The sequence below is a fragment of the Mycetomoellerius zeteki genome, unplaced genomic scaffold (genome assembly GCF_001594055.1).
Source record: "Mycetomoellerius zeteki isolate Tzet28-1 unplaced genomic scaffold, Tzet1.0 scaffold228, whole genome shotgun sequence".
NCBI lineage: Eukaryota > Metazoa > Arthropoda > Insecta > Hymenoptera > Formicidae > Mycetomoellerius > Mycetomoellerius zeteki.
In genome coordinates, this window is record NW_017257203.1 from 983,525 (window position 1) to 998,939 (window position 15,415).

At 37.6% G+C, this 15,415-nt stretch overlaps 1 protein-coding gene across 1 annotated transcript; it reads right to left on the reverse strand.

Moving 5' to 3' along the window:
• Positions 1-1,997: 1,997 nt before the first annotated feature.
• On the reverse strand, positions 1,998-12,914 carry LOC108723337 (uncharacterized). Its single transcript, XM_018449023.1, has 9 exons — positions 12,570-12,914; positions 10,456-10,592; positions 8,692-8,892; positions 7,962-8,305; positions 6,413-6,632; positions 5,875-6,180; positions 4,801-5,394; positions 3,804-4,534; positions 1,998-3,679 (listed from the first exon to the last, which is right to left on the reverse strand). Exons 1-9 carry the CDS (start codon positions 12,907-12,909, stop codon positions 3,304-3,306), a joined length of 3,249 nt encoding a protein of 1,082 aa, XP_018304525.1. The 5' UTR covers positions 12,910-12,914; the 3' UTR covers positions 1,998-3,303.
• Between the last annotated feature and the right edge of the window lie 2,501 nt (positions 12,915-15,415).

A 15,415-nucleotide genomic window follows, 5' to 3' on the forward strand; every position in this document is an offset into this window, starting at 1 on the left:
TGGGTGCTTTTAAAAGCCGGGTCATATCAACGTTTTGCTACCGAGAAGATACCGGGGAAATAATATAAATCGTCGTCCCCTTGTGAATAGAAAACGATGCGTCCCACAATGTTTATTACGTCGGTTTCCGTCGTCGAAGGACTTACGCGTTTAATTATTTATAGACAGATTTATCGTGAACTGCGAGAAAACCACCAACTCGAGAGTATATAAAAAATTTCGTGTGAAACGCTTCCTCTTCTTTTTGACGGAATTTTATATAAAGGGAAAATTGGGGAAAATTTCTTTTCGAAAGGAAGTCGTCTTGGTTATCCGTGAAAAAATGACTTCGCTACTTCAATCTCGACTAGATAGTGATGGATGGTGTGACGCGCTTAAATTAATTTCGAACTTTCGATATGTTAGAGTAAATTTTAACATGTCTTTAATGTGACAATCGCGCGGTTAACACATCGAGGAGCCTGGCGGGTGCACAGTTTCGCTTCTGATGCACTCTACGTTTATTCGCTAGTACATTACTCGTTATCGGATTCCGTGTCTTATAGCGTACAGAACGTTATATACTCGGACAGTTTTTCGTATTCGGGTAGAAAGAGACTTATAAAACTTTATGAATAAATAATAACTGCGGCAGTATTCGTTGGTAGGCGATGTCCTTATGTAATGAATTATTCACGGAGCAATTCATGAGACTGGCGAAAAAATATCTTAACGCGGCCGACGTCTCTGCGGAAATTTTCAAATTGTGACAGGACGCGTACGTAAGTCTGCAAAAATACCGTATCAAAATACCGCAATTGATTGCTAAAAATATCGAAAATTGCAATAACTCTCATTCAATTACGCGAGAGTTCAATATGAAATTCTCCAATTAATTGCTGTCTAAATTAATAAAGCTAGAAAATTTTTTTTAATTCGAAATGGACAGAAAAAATTACAAATGTATGTAAAATCGAACCGCTTCTTATTATAACCATTTTCTACGTTTCTAAAAGATTAAAGAGAAATATATAAAATTTTGCTTCATCCTAATTTGATTACGTCTTCTTAAGTATAATATAATAATATGTCAAATTTTTATTTTTGTCGATTATCGTTTTTCTGGTTCACCATAAATCGGCTTTAATTAATTTTTACCAAATTTTTTATCAAAGTATGTATATTACGTTCGAAAAATCGTGAGTTTGCATCCTGGGCTTCGACCACGATCTTTTTGATTCGATCGATGATCTAAAAATTACGCTTGGCCGCGTTAAGATATCGATGTCGCCAAAGAAGATTGCATTGGAAGGTCGTGATCCATCTTCGGCGATGGGTTTTCGAGGATGCGCATATTGCGAACGTGAAATTTACGCGAGAGATTTATTTCCGATTGTTGATACGCTTACTTCTATCACAGCATACAGACGTACGTTAGACGTGCTTTACCATACAGTGTCTATAATAGGCTAACTCGTGGAGACTGCGTCCATTTGCTTAACGTTTCGTTTGCTTAACAGGATTACGGTGTACATGCTTCTGTAGCATTCAATTAATTACACGTAGACATCTACGTCTCATTCAAGCGCGTATCGATACCGAACCTAGATTACTCGAGTAAATTATCTACATGTTCCATCTTCCATAAATCACTTATAAAGTTCAAAATATCGAAAACTACAGATAGTATAAAAAAATAATTGTTGGTTCGACGTTGAATGGAATGAGATCGGCGACTCGATCATTGCATTATAATGCACGAACATATCATAGTTAAGTGAGATTGAGTTATTTATGTATTATACAATAATACAATATAATGCATTATAATATAAGGATAGTTGTATCAGATTTGCATTAGGTAATACGAATTAGATCACAGTAAAGCAATTTGTGAGGTGGGAATCTATTTATATCCAATTATCGAGTTTTTTTCATAACATTCGTTAAAGCCAATAATTTGATTCTAATCAAAATGTCACGGTGTTAAATTACAAATACACGATGACTTTGATATTCAATTAAATCAGAAATAAAAATTTTTAATTAATACCTTTTAATAGTAAAAAAAAAACAGCCCAGTGCAGTCATCTTAATTTGAAACAATGCATCGCGACAACGTAGTTAATCCAAACCTACGGCTAGTCCGACCATAGGTGATCTAACGAGAAAATCAGATTAGAAGGTGTGAAGTGCGTGAGTCCAATAGTAACGATCTTCAAGATGGATCTTGCACAAACGTCAATGGCGTAATCCCCGTTAATCACGACTATTTCTTTTTATCAATTTTTTCTGCATGATCTCATATCACAAGTGATGTTACCGATAAGTGCGAATTGTCGGAACGTATGCGATCGGGATTAGAGGAGTACAATCAGAGAAGCAATGTACATTCGATCTTTACCCGCACGTCCGCGAATATCATTCGAATGTCATTCACGGTGTCATGAACTCTTCGCGTATCCTCACGTATGCTTTCCCATCTATCGCATCGTCATTCACACGTAAGCTATCGTGAAACGCTTCTCTCGCGCTTTGGCGCTCGCACCATCGTTCTATTCTCTTTTCCCTCCATCTCGTTACTTTTATCGTCGTACTCGTGGACGTTTACGACGTTTGCTCGATAACCGACAGAAAGTGCACTCAACGGAAACAGCGTATCCTACGTCTCTTAAAAGCATTGCGTACGCCAATTTCGCCGCTCTTCGTCCACTCGCGCGTATCTTTCGTTTTTTTTCATTTTACTCCTAAATCGTGTGTATCTAAACCTACCATGATACTGCGGTGTTTATCGTAAATGCCATATACACGAGCGTACGAGGTGCGTATACATCAACCTCGCGACTCCTTTCTGAAGGATTAGGCAGGTGTTACGTGGTATCCATTCTTGCGACAAGCTAGACGGATACCATCCACCTCGGTCTAATGAGTCGAATCACGATCTGCTTATTCAAGGCAAGCCGATCGTTATGATTCGATTAGAGAACTTGACTACGTTTGCCATCAACCAAGTGGCTACCAAGCACGTCTCGTGCGCTCGCTTCTATGCGCTTCGGATATATTCTACGGGATTTCGTACGATTACTGCGAGAGTATGTATACGTGTATATATGTGTGTGTGTGTGGTGTGTACGCATGTAAGTCTGTGCGTGTACGGGTATGTGTATGTGCGCCTTTGGGATGGGAGTGTTTGGCTGCCGTACACTCCGGTCCGTTACTCAAGGGAGTTGATGGGAAAGTGGAGGAGAGGGGCCCAGAGCGAGGTAGGCATTTAAAAATCATGACTATTCACACGGTGGTCTCAATATTGGCGATGGCGTATTGTCAACAAATACTATCCTTCCCGTAATTCTCCAGGTACATTTCCTGGGGTGTGGCTAAGTTGTAGCGTCCACTCAAACGGCTCCCGGTCAAGCCGTTATTGTGATGAGTGTGGTTCACGTGGAGATGATTGACGTTCAAGGCAACGTTCTTCTTCTTCTTACGCGCCTTGTGCCGGTAGAGACAATATTTGAGACAACCAGTGGCCAACAGGAGGATTAAGAATATACCGAGGGCACCGGCGCCCACCGCGACGTAGAGCAGCGTCACTCCGAAACGGTACGAGCAATTGGCTTCTTCCTCGTCAAAGCCTGAGGGACAATGACGTACACCATCGCACCATAGGACAGAGCTGATGCATGCCTGGATCTCTGGACATCTAATGACAGAAACAGAGAGTTCCAATTAAGTGATTTTATTTCGATTAATTAAACTCTGACATTATATATTTCACAACAAATAAAAAAAATTTATTTTTTATATATGGAAATTACATTACGAACCTGTACGGGCAATCTTCCGTGGGCAGTATGGCAAACGCATTGGCACCCACATTGGGCGCGGTTGGCGAACGTTTGGAGATCGCGATCCACGTGACGGCGTAGAAACCTGGTTCCCGCTGAAGGAATTCCACGACGAAGCTGCGGGAGTGCTGCGCCATCGCCACGCTCGCATTCACGGCACTATAATTCCAGCCACCTGAGAAGAAGTCGACGGTCCTGGCCGTGTCGACGCCACCCTCTGGACAGATCACACTGCGCTCTTTTGTATTCGCAGCTGAATAAACAATGATTCTATTCAGAGTCGTGCACTCTTCAACGTTGTCCAAGGTAATGCCGTAACCAGCGGTTCTCAAGTACAGGAAGTTAATACGCGCGTCTTCAGGTTCAATTAGCCACGGCTCGTTCACGCATTGCGTCGCGGTGAGATCCTCTGTGTTAGTTAGGATCTCCTCCACTGCGGCCAGGCCGGGAATCACCCGCGGTAAAGGACTCCTGAGGGAAATCTCGCCGCTGGTGCCGCGCAGTCGTCGCTCCTCGAGTCTCGTCGAACATCCGTGCTCATTCGATTCCGCGCCCACCGGGATGAAACGATATTCTCCCTCGAAGAAGAAGTCTCGGTAATCCTGGGTAACATTCATGAGCGTGATGGTAAACCTGACCTCCACCACGTTCGATGTCAGAGTCCGCACAACGATTCTCTCACTCACGTTCGAGCACAGACAATCACGAACCTAAAAGCAGAGGATTACAACGATTACGAAAAGGGGTATTATATTATTTTATTTCGAAGATATTCGATTAATTAATTACTTAGAAATAAGTTTTTCAGAATTTTTATATTAATCCCTTTGGAGATAGACTTTCAAAATGACTTTTTAATGAGAAGGGGAGAGAGTGGCAATTTAGAAATGTTTAAATTAAAATCAAAATTAATTACTAATCGGGTTCTCGAAGTTTAAATTAAAGAAGAAAAAAGATTATGTTATGTCATACATACCAATTCGACTCCTTGCCAAGGATATTCAGCAACAACAAGATCCGCTATGCCGAACTTTTTAACATCCGCCATTCGGCGGTCGCACGTCCATCGATTTACCAACGGGTCCACGTAAGACGCGCAACTCTTGCCACCGAAGGAGGCCCTGACGAAGGATAGCTCTATCCTGTGATCGGGCTCGGCCTCGAATCTGTACATGCAGCTCAGATTCTGCGCTCCACCGCGACCGTAGAAGAAGACGTTCTTCGGTGAGGCGAATTTTCCGGCGTTGGATGATAAGGAGGATGAGGATGATGAAGAAGAAGAGGACGATAAAGACGACGTGGAAGACGTGGATGAGGTTGACGGCACCGAGGCGAACACGTGGTTACACGAGATGGCCTCGTGGACGAACTCATAGCGCAGCACGAAACTTATTGGATATAGCGCGCTACCCTGGCGCAATATGTGTTCCAGGGTGAGATCGCGGCCGGTCGACACGTAACTCTCCGCAAGACTACACGGTCGCGTATGACGGCTGCTGTTACGCAACAGACTGTGGTCGCAGAGTCGCGGTATGTCGTCCTTACAAAATTGTCCCATCAGCGTGACGTTCTGCGAAATTATCAAAGACGGGATGCATCAGATAAGAGATCGTATTGTCACAAAATATCACATACAAAAATACTATAGTTACGTTACGTATATTATAGATTTCCTTAATGTCTTATTTCCCTAGCGATATTCTTCGAAAATAAGGCAAGAATATCGAATGTTCAGTCTTATTGTCGTAATTTGACAATTTTGTCGCGTAACGTATATTAATATATGTACAGAATCTTTGACGTTATATTCTCGAATAATTATACCCTTAGAATTCGCGGAAGAAATTTCATAATTTCTCTTGCGAGATATTTAGATTATGTATTTCTCCTGCTCGTGGAATCAAAGCACTCTTTTCTGAATTTATATTTATATCTATATTACTTTACTAACAAAGTTACTTCAGTAACGAAGTTATATTACTTCAGTAACGAAGCAAGAAAGTTGCTAAGTAACAGACTTTGTAGAGGCTGGATACAATTTGGTACGTACTTTTCGGCTGAAAGTAAGTTTGTCCACTGTGATATCACCATCCCATATCAGAAGCTTTGCATTGCAATCAGCGGCAGTGTCGATACTCGCAGCAGCTTCCACGCTGGCGGCGTAATATTTAACGAACGATAACCAAACGATTTCATTGAGTTTCCCTTGGAAGTGATAACGGCAAGTTGTGTTCGGCGGTAAAGAGTGTTTCGGATTTTCCAGAATTCCCGACGAGTTCTCGTCACCAGATATATAAAAATCGCAGTTGTCGTTTTCCTTCACAAAACTTCGAGACTTTTCGTCGACAAAGATCACCTATACGTGTGAATGTACATATATATATGTATAGAGAAGCAATATCGATACATTGTTGAATATATTTAATTTTGATTTATATATTTAAATCCAATTTTATCACATTTTAATAATCTATCAGCGACATTAAAATAATCACAAATAATTAATTCCATGAATTGCAATTTTCATATTTTTGCAACAAATTTGTGATGATGTTATGTGAAAAGGTATCATGATATCCGAGCATTACCTGAACCTCGAGTTCAAATCCTGGCAGGAAAGACAGTGGTACTGGATGAAACGGATTGTCGTACGGGGACGTATGAAACTCTAACAACATCGTATTGTGACTGCTGATGATGTCTGGCACCGCATCTCCTCCACACAGCCTTACAAGTACTCGGTCTGAGGTCGAACCTCCGTCATATACCGTTAAATAATCCTGCACGACGTTGCACTGATCCCATACCCTTGAAAAACGCGTGAATTTTATTTGGAAATTCTATTTTCTATGTTATTTATATTTGTTCTCCTTGCGTATCTCTGTTTCTCTATCTTTGAAAATTTTTCGTATCATAAAGAGATATGCTCGCGAAATTATTGACAACATATTAAATACACTAATTTAAAAAAAAATATTTTTTTAATAATTTTAACTCAGACTAGATGTTTTTATAGATTTTTTTACTGAAAACACGAATTAAATTTTAACAATATGGATCAACCATGCATTCAGAATTTCAAATAATGTCAACTTTTTTTTTTAAAAAAAAAGTCAAAGTAAAAAACCATTTTTTGTACAATACATTGAATATCAATTATTTCAAAAACCTGACTGAAGAAATGGTAAAACTTCGAAAAAGCTACAGCATCTACAATTTTAATGCAAATACATTTTTTCCATGTTTTTTTGGTTCCTGAAAACGAATCTGACAATAAAATTTGGTGGTCAATCATACTTTGGCCGTCATTTTGAAATACGAAACGTGTATCGCTAAAGGTCAAATAGAGGGTGTTCACCTCAAAAATCGATGAAATTATACTCATTCGACACGTTCTTGCATAAAACGAAAAAATCTGGCAGAAAAAAGCATCGCTCTGCCCTGCAAATCGAGATATTAATCGTTAAAGTTCACGACTATTGAGGTAAGGAAATCTATCATGTGGACAGTGGAGTGTATAGACAGTAGAGCTTAGACTGTGTTCGCTTGGAATATTTCTAACCTATGTAATATTTCTAATCTACGGCTACGCCGCCCTGAACAAAAAAAGAATAACATAAACTCCCCGCTTGGGGCCTAACCGCCTAGAAGTTACAGCCTAGACAGTGTCCACTTGGAATATTTCTAACCCATGACCGTTAAATTTACGAACATTAGGCATAGAAACTTTTTTGTAGAGAGTTTAAAGGGTTTCATTTTTTGTTTGAAACTTTTTTTTGTGAAATCAATATTTTCTGAGATATGCATTAAAAAAGCGAAAAAAAACCGATTTTTTGGCAGTTTTTTCAAAATGACGGCCAAAGTATGATTGACCTCCAAATTTTATTGTCAGATTCGTTTTCAGGAGCCAAAAATACATGGAAAAAATGTATTTGTATTAAAATTGTAGATGCTGTAGCTTTTCCGAAGTTTAACCGAAGAAATTTAGCTTGCGTTTCGTATCTTTAGCATTCAAAAATCTATAAAAACACTGTTTGGTTCAAAGTGATTTTTTGCTATGTAAACTAGTGGTATTAATTCGACATTATACTTTACTGAATATTGACTTGATTAGTATCATTAACATCAGCGATTTACCTTAGCACTCGCTGACTTCTGTCGTATTTCACGACCTGGTCCTTAATGTGTATCTTGTGACTGTTTCGCTGACTAACGGCGAGTAGAGCCCGATGACCCACCGGCGCGCGGTTTTGCTCCACCCGATAGTAGCAAGTGACATTCCTGGGATAAACTCCGGGATAATTCGGCGACTGCAGCCGGCAGGCTCTAGTATCGCATTTAGTAAGGACGCGATCGCAATACGTGCCGTTTACCAGCTCGCCGCGCCATGTGGACATACTACTGTTTCCGTATCTGAGATGCGCCTCGCTTCTTCTCAGGAACTTGTACGACAGCTTGAAGTCGAAGTTGTAGCCGATACCCTGAGACACGGAAAAATTTCCCGAAATTGTGCCACGATCGTAACACGTCGTCCCTTTTACTTCACGTTGAATATTCTCAGTGGGAAAATTTTATTCAAAATATCTCGTTGCTGATCGTTTCAGAATTTTTTACGACCTTTTTGTTGGACAATTCGCAAGTCGATTTTAACTTTAACAAATGTATAATTTAAAAATTGGAGAAATAGCGACATAACAAATAATGAATGATGTTTTCAATATTTCTCTGACAAGAAAAGGCAACTTTGAATATCGTTATTTAAATTAAAATACTACTGTAGAACAACTACGACAAAAGTTCCATATTGCCGTGGTGAAATTGCGGAAAATCGTATCGCGTATCTCCTTGAGCTGAAGCAATTTCTTACCTGCTCTGATAAACGTAGTAAATATAAAGTCAGATTGATGGAAGGAGTTTCGCTGTAATAGACGGTGTAGCCCCACGCGCTGCCACACCATTGTCCTCCCGTTGCAGGACGACCTTCCTCGCGAATAGTCATGAAACCATCTGGACATCCTTCCGACGTAAAGGACAGAAAGCGGCCGACCGTGAAGGTATCAAAAGTTAACTGTAACATCGGATCCACAGGAGGGGAGCATTATTCTAAAAGTTATGAGCGAGTATCCGCGTGCGCAACTAGCCAACGGTTTTTGTTGGAAATAAAACTAAAGATAAAAGTTAGAATATCAGTTATTACGAACCCTTCGCGATAAAAGCAAATATTTCTATAATAACCTCGTTAATTATTTTGCAATGTACACGTTTTTCGTGAAATATGAGAATGAATAAGAGAAGTCACAAGAAGGAAGTTTCATAGCGCGAAAAGTTACATAACTCCTGCAATATGAAAATACACGGTTAGAAAATTTGTGTTAAATTTAACATATTTCACGTGTCCCAAAAGTTTCACTCAAATTTTTGTAAATTTATTATAATTTAACATATAAGATGAATATATTAAAAAGTAACACAAATATTACGTAAAAAAATTAAGATAAAAAATATAATACTGGCATAATTTGTAAGTAAATTGTGTGGAAAATATGTTTTTCGTATAAAATTAATATATATTTTTTTTAATCATATATATTTTACTCATTTATTTTAGAACTTACATTTTAAAATACATTACTTTTATTTTTGCTTATTCATAAACTATCATTTTGACACTAAAAAATGTTATTTAACACAAACTATCAATATCAAATAATATAATCACATGTTAAATTAATGGTCAAATATGTTAAAAATTCAATACAAAATTTTGGTGAGTAGAATGTTGAGTGGACTGTTTTAATACAAATACAAAATATTTTTTATTATCCCTAGTGGAAATCTCCTCATAGGTAGTTCCAAAAATGTCCATGACCCATGGGTATATGTCCATTTTAGAAGGGTATATACCATCTAAAATGGGTATGTACCCGTTCCAAATCTTCTTATCATGAGAAGATTTCCACCAGGGATGTATATAAAAAATGCAACTATTTTATAAATTCTATGATATAAATATTTTATATCCGTATATATATATAAATATTTTGTATCTGTATATGTATGTACAATATATACTATTTGAACAATACTAACACAATAGCAGATAAGTTTAAAAAATCTTTTAATTCGTAAATATTGACTTTTGGAAGTGTCGAGAAAAGCTGTTTGAAAGATTCAGAAGCTTTCAAGTATTTTTACGCCGTCATTTTTACGTTTTTATTGTATTCCGAGATACCCGGCACATCTATTGTGAAAACTTTATGCTCTTGACCGCTTGATTGTACTTCGCTAACAATGTAAATATCGGTTCTATCATTGCGGAGAGACGTAATAATCGATATGTCAATAGGGATCGAAAATATATACCTGAAAATATATACTCGAGAACTTACAGTTAAGGATCGGGGATCTGTGGAGTAAGCTTATTCCGCAATGGCGGACGCGGTGTTTACTCAGGGTGGCAGCTGATTTAATTTCGCCAATAAACGCGATAAGAATCGTAAAATCCGGGATATAAATTATTATCCGGGCTCCGACGCGACGCGGCCCGCTGTCTGCTCCGTGACAGACTCCCCACGCCAACTGGGCACCAGTCAGCATTATTTTCTACAACTACATCATTTCTATGTCCAACCTGAACTAGATCCCCGAGATCGGATCCGGCGGCAGTGAAGTTGAGGTGACACAGGAATGGCAGTCGATCCTCCCTCGGCCTGCGGATCTCCACTCTGTAGGTCCGGCCGACGTCACCGTACAACGTCCGATTGCAAGCTGAAAATGTTTGTTTGTTTGTTCGGTTGTTTCCTTTTTTCATCGTGCAATAATTACGCGGAAAAGTAAACTGCGTCGTATAATCGTTCGTGCGTGTTATTACGTGGTAAAATAATATCCAAGAGAATTTTAACGCCTAACTAAGCGCACGGTGTCCTGACACATCGAAGCGTATAATGTCCGATTGCACGCCGAAATGTTTCCGTCATGCGTTCACAATCACACTGGGAAAATATATTCGGAAATATTTCAATATTTCGTTGTGATTATACTCATAATACAGGTGGGATAAAATATTATTTTTGAAACAAAATATTAATTCTCCTATTATAACTATTATAAATATTAACTATTTTCACGGTTTTACATATCAAGCCGAACAAAGTCCGATGGTAAGCTGGAATGTTTTTATTGTGTAATTATTATGCTCGAAAAATGAATCTTAGGATACAATTATGGTAGATTATAACACGGCATAATAATACATTATTTTATAAAATTTAATCTCTTAATTACTTTCTTCTTTCTCTCTCTCTCTCTCTCTCTCTCTTTCTCAGATGTAATGTAATCTATACATTTAGTTCAACATTTATAGACATTTATATGCATTCAAATTTACAGCTCTCACATTTTTATAATATATTTACATTTAATACATATGTTACATTGTTATATTGCTATAGCTTTATTTATAATACAATATAATATTTAACAAATTAATAGCAGTGTGAAAAATTAATGCACAAATCCATAAGAATTAGTATAATGTTGATTAATAGGATTAATAACAATGCTGATTAAAAATCTTCTATACAATTGCTGTATCTTTTCATATTCTTATTTCATGACTACTAAAAGTATATAAAGTACATATAATTATTTCATGTAATTAGCTCACATGAGCCTGTGCATTTTTAATATGAATTTGAAATTTTATGAAGGAATTGGATCATGAATGCTATAATAAATTCCTCCTATTATGTTACGTTTCTATTGAAATGTATTGCATATATTATCGAAAATTAAAAATTCAGAAAGATGAAAATGCGATATTTGTGTAACATAATTATATTTGAGCTTTGTAAATCGATTAAATTTCGTATGAAGTGGTAATTACTATTATACTAATAATGAACGAACAAATTATTTACCTCATTAAATTATTAAATAAAAATTATTTAATTGTGCGTTTGTATGCTAATACAAGCCATATGTTAAAACAAGCACAATACTAATGTTATATGTTCTATGAACGACACATATTCTATGAATAAATTTTATATCATTATACAATTTTGATTTTTATACAAATTGAGCTGCAATGATAACGCACAGTTAAATAATGACTGGCTTGGAACATTATTTGCTTGGATGAGCGAAAACTTTGTTCCTGATTTATATACTCAATAATTCATATTGTTTTGAGTATGTCAGATAAAGCGATCATACATGAGCGGAAACGATTGTAATTATTTTTTTATTTTTATTTTTATTTTTAAATATCGATTGTTACCGTCAATACATTTTTCATTTTATTATCAGGTGTATGTACACTGTGGATCTACTACATTCACAGTGTATCTACTGTGAATATTTGATTGTCTGTTTGACAATGATTAATCCGATATTCTGTCCTATAAACAAAAATCTCTTTAATTTTTAGAAGCACGAAAATGATAATCCATTGGTTGACATTGATGAACATGGTGATTTACTTTGTGCTTTTTTGTTACATTATTCAGCAATCATACATAAATCAGATTTGATAAGGAAATTATAACAATAAATTTTTCCAAGAAGTGATTGATTCAACTCATTTATTATTTTTCAGATTGTCCCTAAATATATAATAATAATAAAAGTTTCTTCGAGAAGCAGAGGGAGAGAGAGATAGAGACACAGAGATACCTCGACGTATCGATTTGCCTCGGCGACTTGCTTTGTTCGACATCTCCGTTCGTTCGCGGAGGTACTCACGGGTGCAATATCTCGGCTCGTCAGACTTGTCGTCGCAGTCATTCTCGCCGTCGCAGTACTTGTCCTGCGCGACACAATGACCGGTGGTGCTGCATCGGAACTCGGACGGTCGGCAAAGCGACTGGGTGTTGCTGGCTGCGAGCTCTGACGTCGGGCCGGACGTGGACGAGCTCGACGACGGCGAGGACTCGGGTGACGTCGCGCCGGAATAAACCGCGTATCCACTCGGGTATCCGGAATAATCCGACGACGAGATGCCGGGGTGGTAACTAGTCGAGCCAGCCTCGATCGAGGCCGCGATCGCGGCTGCGATCAGCAGCAACCGCCGACACACCAACATGCCCCCTCACCCTAAAAGTAAATTAAATTTCGCAAAGTTAAATAAACTTCATATGGTCATATATGCAAGACAGTCAAGTGCAGTGAATTCTAATTCTATTTTACCATTTAACTTTTAAGTAAGTAAGTAAGTAAGTAACTACAGCGTCCTATGCATAGTTATTCTGAAAATCTTGTTCTGGAAAAGGAAAATGAAAAGTAATATCTGGAAGTCTCTTAAAGTTCATTATTTTCACCTTCCTCTATTTCATAAATAAATAATGTAAATTCAACATTTAACTTTATACACATCATTAAAAAATGTAACTATAAAAACAAAAAATTTTTGAGCTTTCACCTACTTATTTAAAGGTTAATCGTAAAACGATTCAACGCAACTAGCGGTAGACGAAACTAAATTTTTCTAACTTTATACACACAGAAGAACATTAAATTTCTTTCTTAAAGCAGAAGTTTGAGACTTATATTCCATACATCAAGAAAACTTGGATTCCGTTAGACCATGAGTTTGTCTTAGCCAAGATAATATTAAATCAAATGAGATTGAAAATATTTTGTTAATTCTTTTTTAGACTATATTTATAATTATATGAACTTATAATAAATTAATAATATTTAATCTATAATAAAAAGAGAATTATATTTTAACTTTATGCATCATAGATCATTTGAAGCGGGCTTTAGTTTTATTAATAAATAATGGTGTTAGATATAATACATGAAACTGGTTTATAATATATCTCGCAAACTTCTAATATTGGTTTGTACTAGATATCCACGGTTTCTCCGATAGTGGCGGTAGTTTCACAAGTTCTTATCTGTGCGAAGAGAGTCCACTGACAATGGAGTCCTAAGGGCTTTACAAATTGTCAATAAATGGGTAGGAACTATCAGATTCTATCCAGAAAGAGAAAGTTTCTTGTTTAGTTTTCATTCTAAAGAAGAAGATAATCTCCGCATAAAAGAAACAGTACGTTTTTAGTCCTTCAGCGTTTGCTGCATCGGTACCGCCACTCACTGCAACGATGCAAGAAGGAGAAACGATACCATTCAAAATCATGAAGAAGTAAATTGATATTGCGGAAGGACCTGGGAAAAGTCTTGGCAAGACCTTGGATATATTCATTGGTCGAGGATATATATTCTCTTAAAAAGAACCGAATAAATAGTCGTAATATTTCATGGCTTGCAGGTGTTGCTCCAGCCTGTTCTTCGTAACACTTTTTAGTGACGGCTCTCTTACACAGCAAAGCCCTCCTCTTTCGTGGTTACATTTTTCTTCCTCCGCGTATGTGCCTCTCTCTTGTTGCTTCATTATTTAGCTTCTGTGATATAATTGTATCTTGATATATAAAGCGAGTAATATTTTCCCTCTCTGTCGTTCTTAAATATTAAGTAAATTTTAATTCTTTACACAATTTTATGGAATTAAATTTGTCAACAATTTAAAAAGTTGAAAATTTTTTCTAAATATTTCATTAGTGCATGGAAATACCATTTTTTTTTTCGAGGATTTTCTCAATCTCCTATGCAGTCGGCTCGGCGATCAATGATTCACCCGATTGCATGTGAATAAAACGTTCTTTGCTTTATCTCCGGTCCGCTCTTTCTCTGTGTCACAGGGGATGTTGGCGCGGGATGTGCATCATCAACAACATTGGTTCACCCGATTTAAAATCTTCCCTCTTCGTGCTCCATCTCTCTTACAACTGGACCCTTCACTTTTTACGAAACTTTATTCATTCCACTCGAGCCCTTCCTTTCTCAAAGTCATTTTAGTCGTTTACCATCACTCGAATACTATTCGACGATTTGTTACATCAGAGACACTAACTTGATGCATCCATTCTTACATTACATGAAAAACGCGCGTTTTAATAAATTCTCGCAATAAACGTATAATGAAAGACAGAAGTAATAACGCGTGTTTGTGCCTTAAATGTTCTTTGATTAACTTAAGCAAATTTTATTTACTTTGATATACGAGATTTATTTCAAAACATATAAAATGAATACCGGCTTTAACTCGTTAAAGACACCAAATACAACTCGGTAGGTGATTCCCGTGGAGTGTTTAGCGAAAGGAGCGGATTATGCTAATTCTATTCAGAAAACTAACTTCTCTTACGTGAATGGACTCGCCAGTGACGCCAGTTCTCAGTACAAATACCGTGGATCTATTAATTCGCACGGCAACTCGCGCGGATCGATCCCGCGCGAGTGTTTGTAACAAAGTTCCACCGTCCTTATCTGCGAAACTTGATAACACAACGTACGCTTAGAAAGCAAATGCGCGACGTTACGGTACTCGTGTTATCCTGTCTTTTTAACCCCCCGCGCGTACAACACCACCCCGTGCAAAACCCATCGGCTTTCGGGTGAATAATATCCATGCTAATGTAACGTTGTCGCGAAAACGTCAGCGCTAACGAGCGACACGACGTGGCGCGCGCAAGGAACGCGGAATAAAAATCTGATTTTGCCAACAAGCAAGTAAAACCAAGTAA

Bases quoted from the DNA above. Each gene is read 5' to 3' on its own strand.
- LOC108723337 (XM_018449023.1), bottom strand. From the start codon at position 12,909: ATGTTGGTGTGTCGGCGGTTGCTGCTGATCGCAGCCGCGATCGCGGCC. The intron at 5,395-5,874 runs GTACGTACCAAA...ATAATTTCGCAG, and splicing joins AACTTACTTTCAGCCGAAAA to AACGTCACGCTGATGGGACA. The intron at 4,535-4,800 runs GTATGTATGACA...CTCTGCTTTTAG, and splicing joins CTTGGCAAGGAGTCGAATTG to GTTCGTGATTGTCTGTGCTC.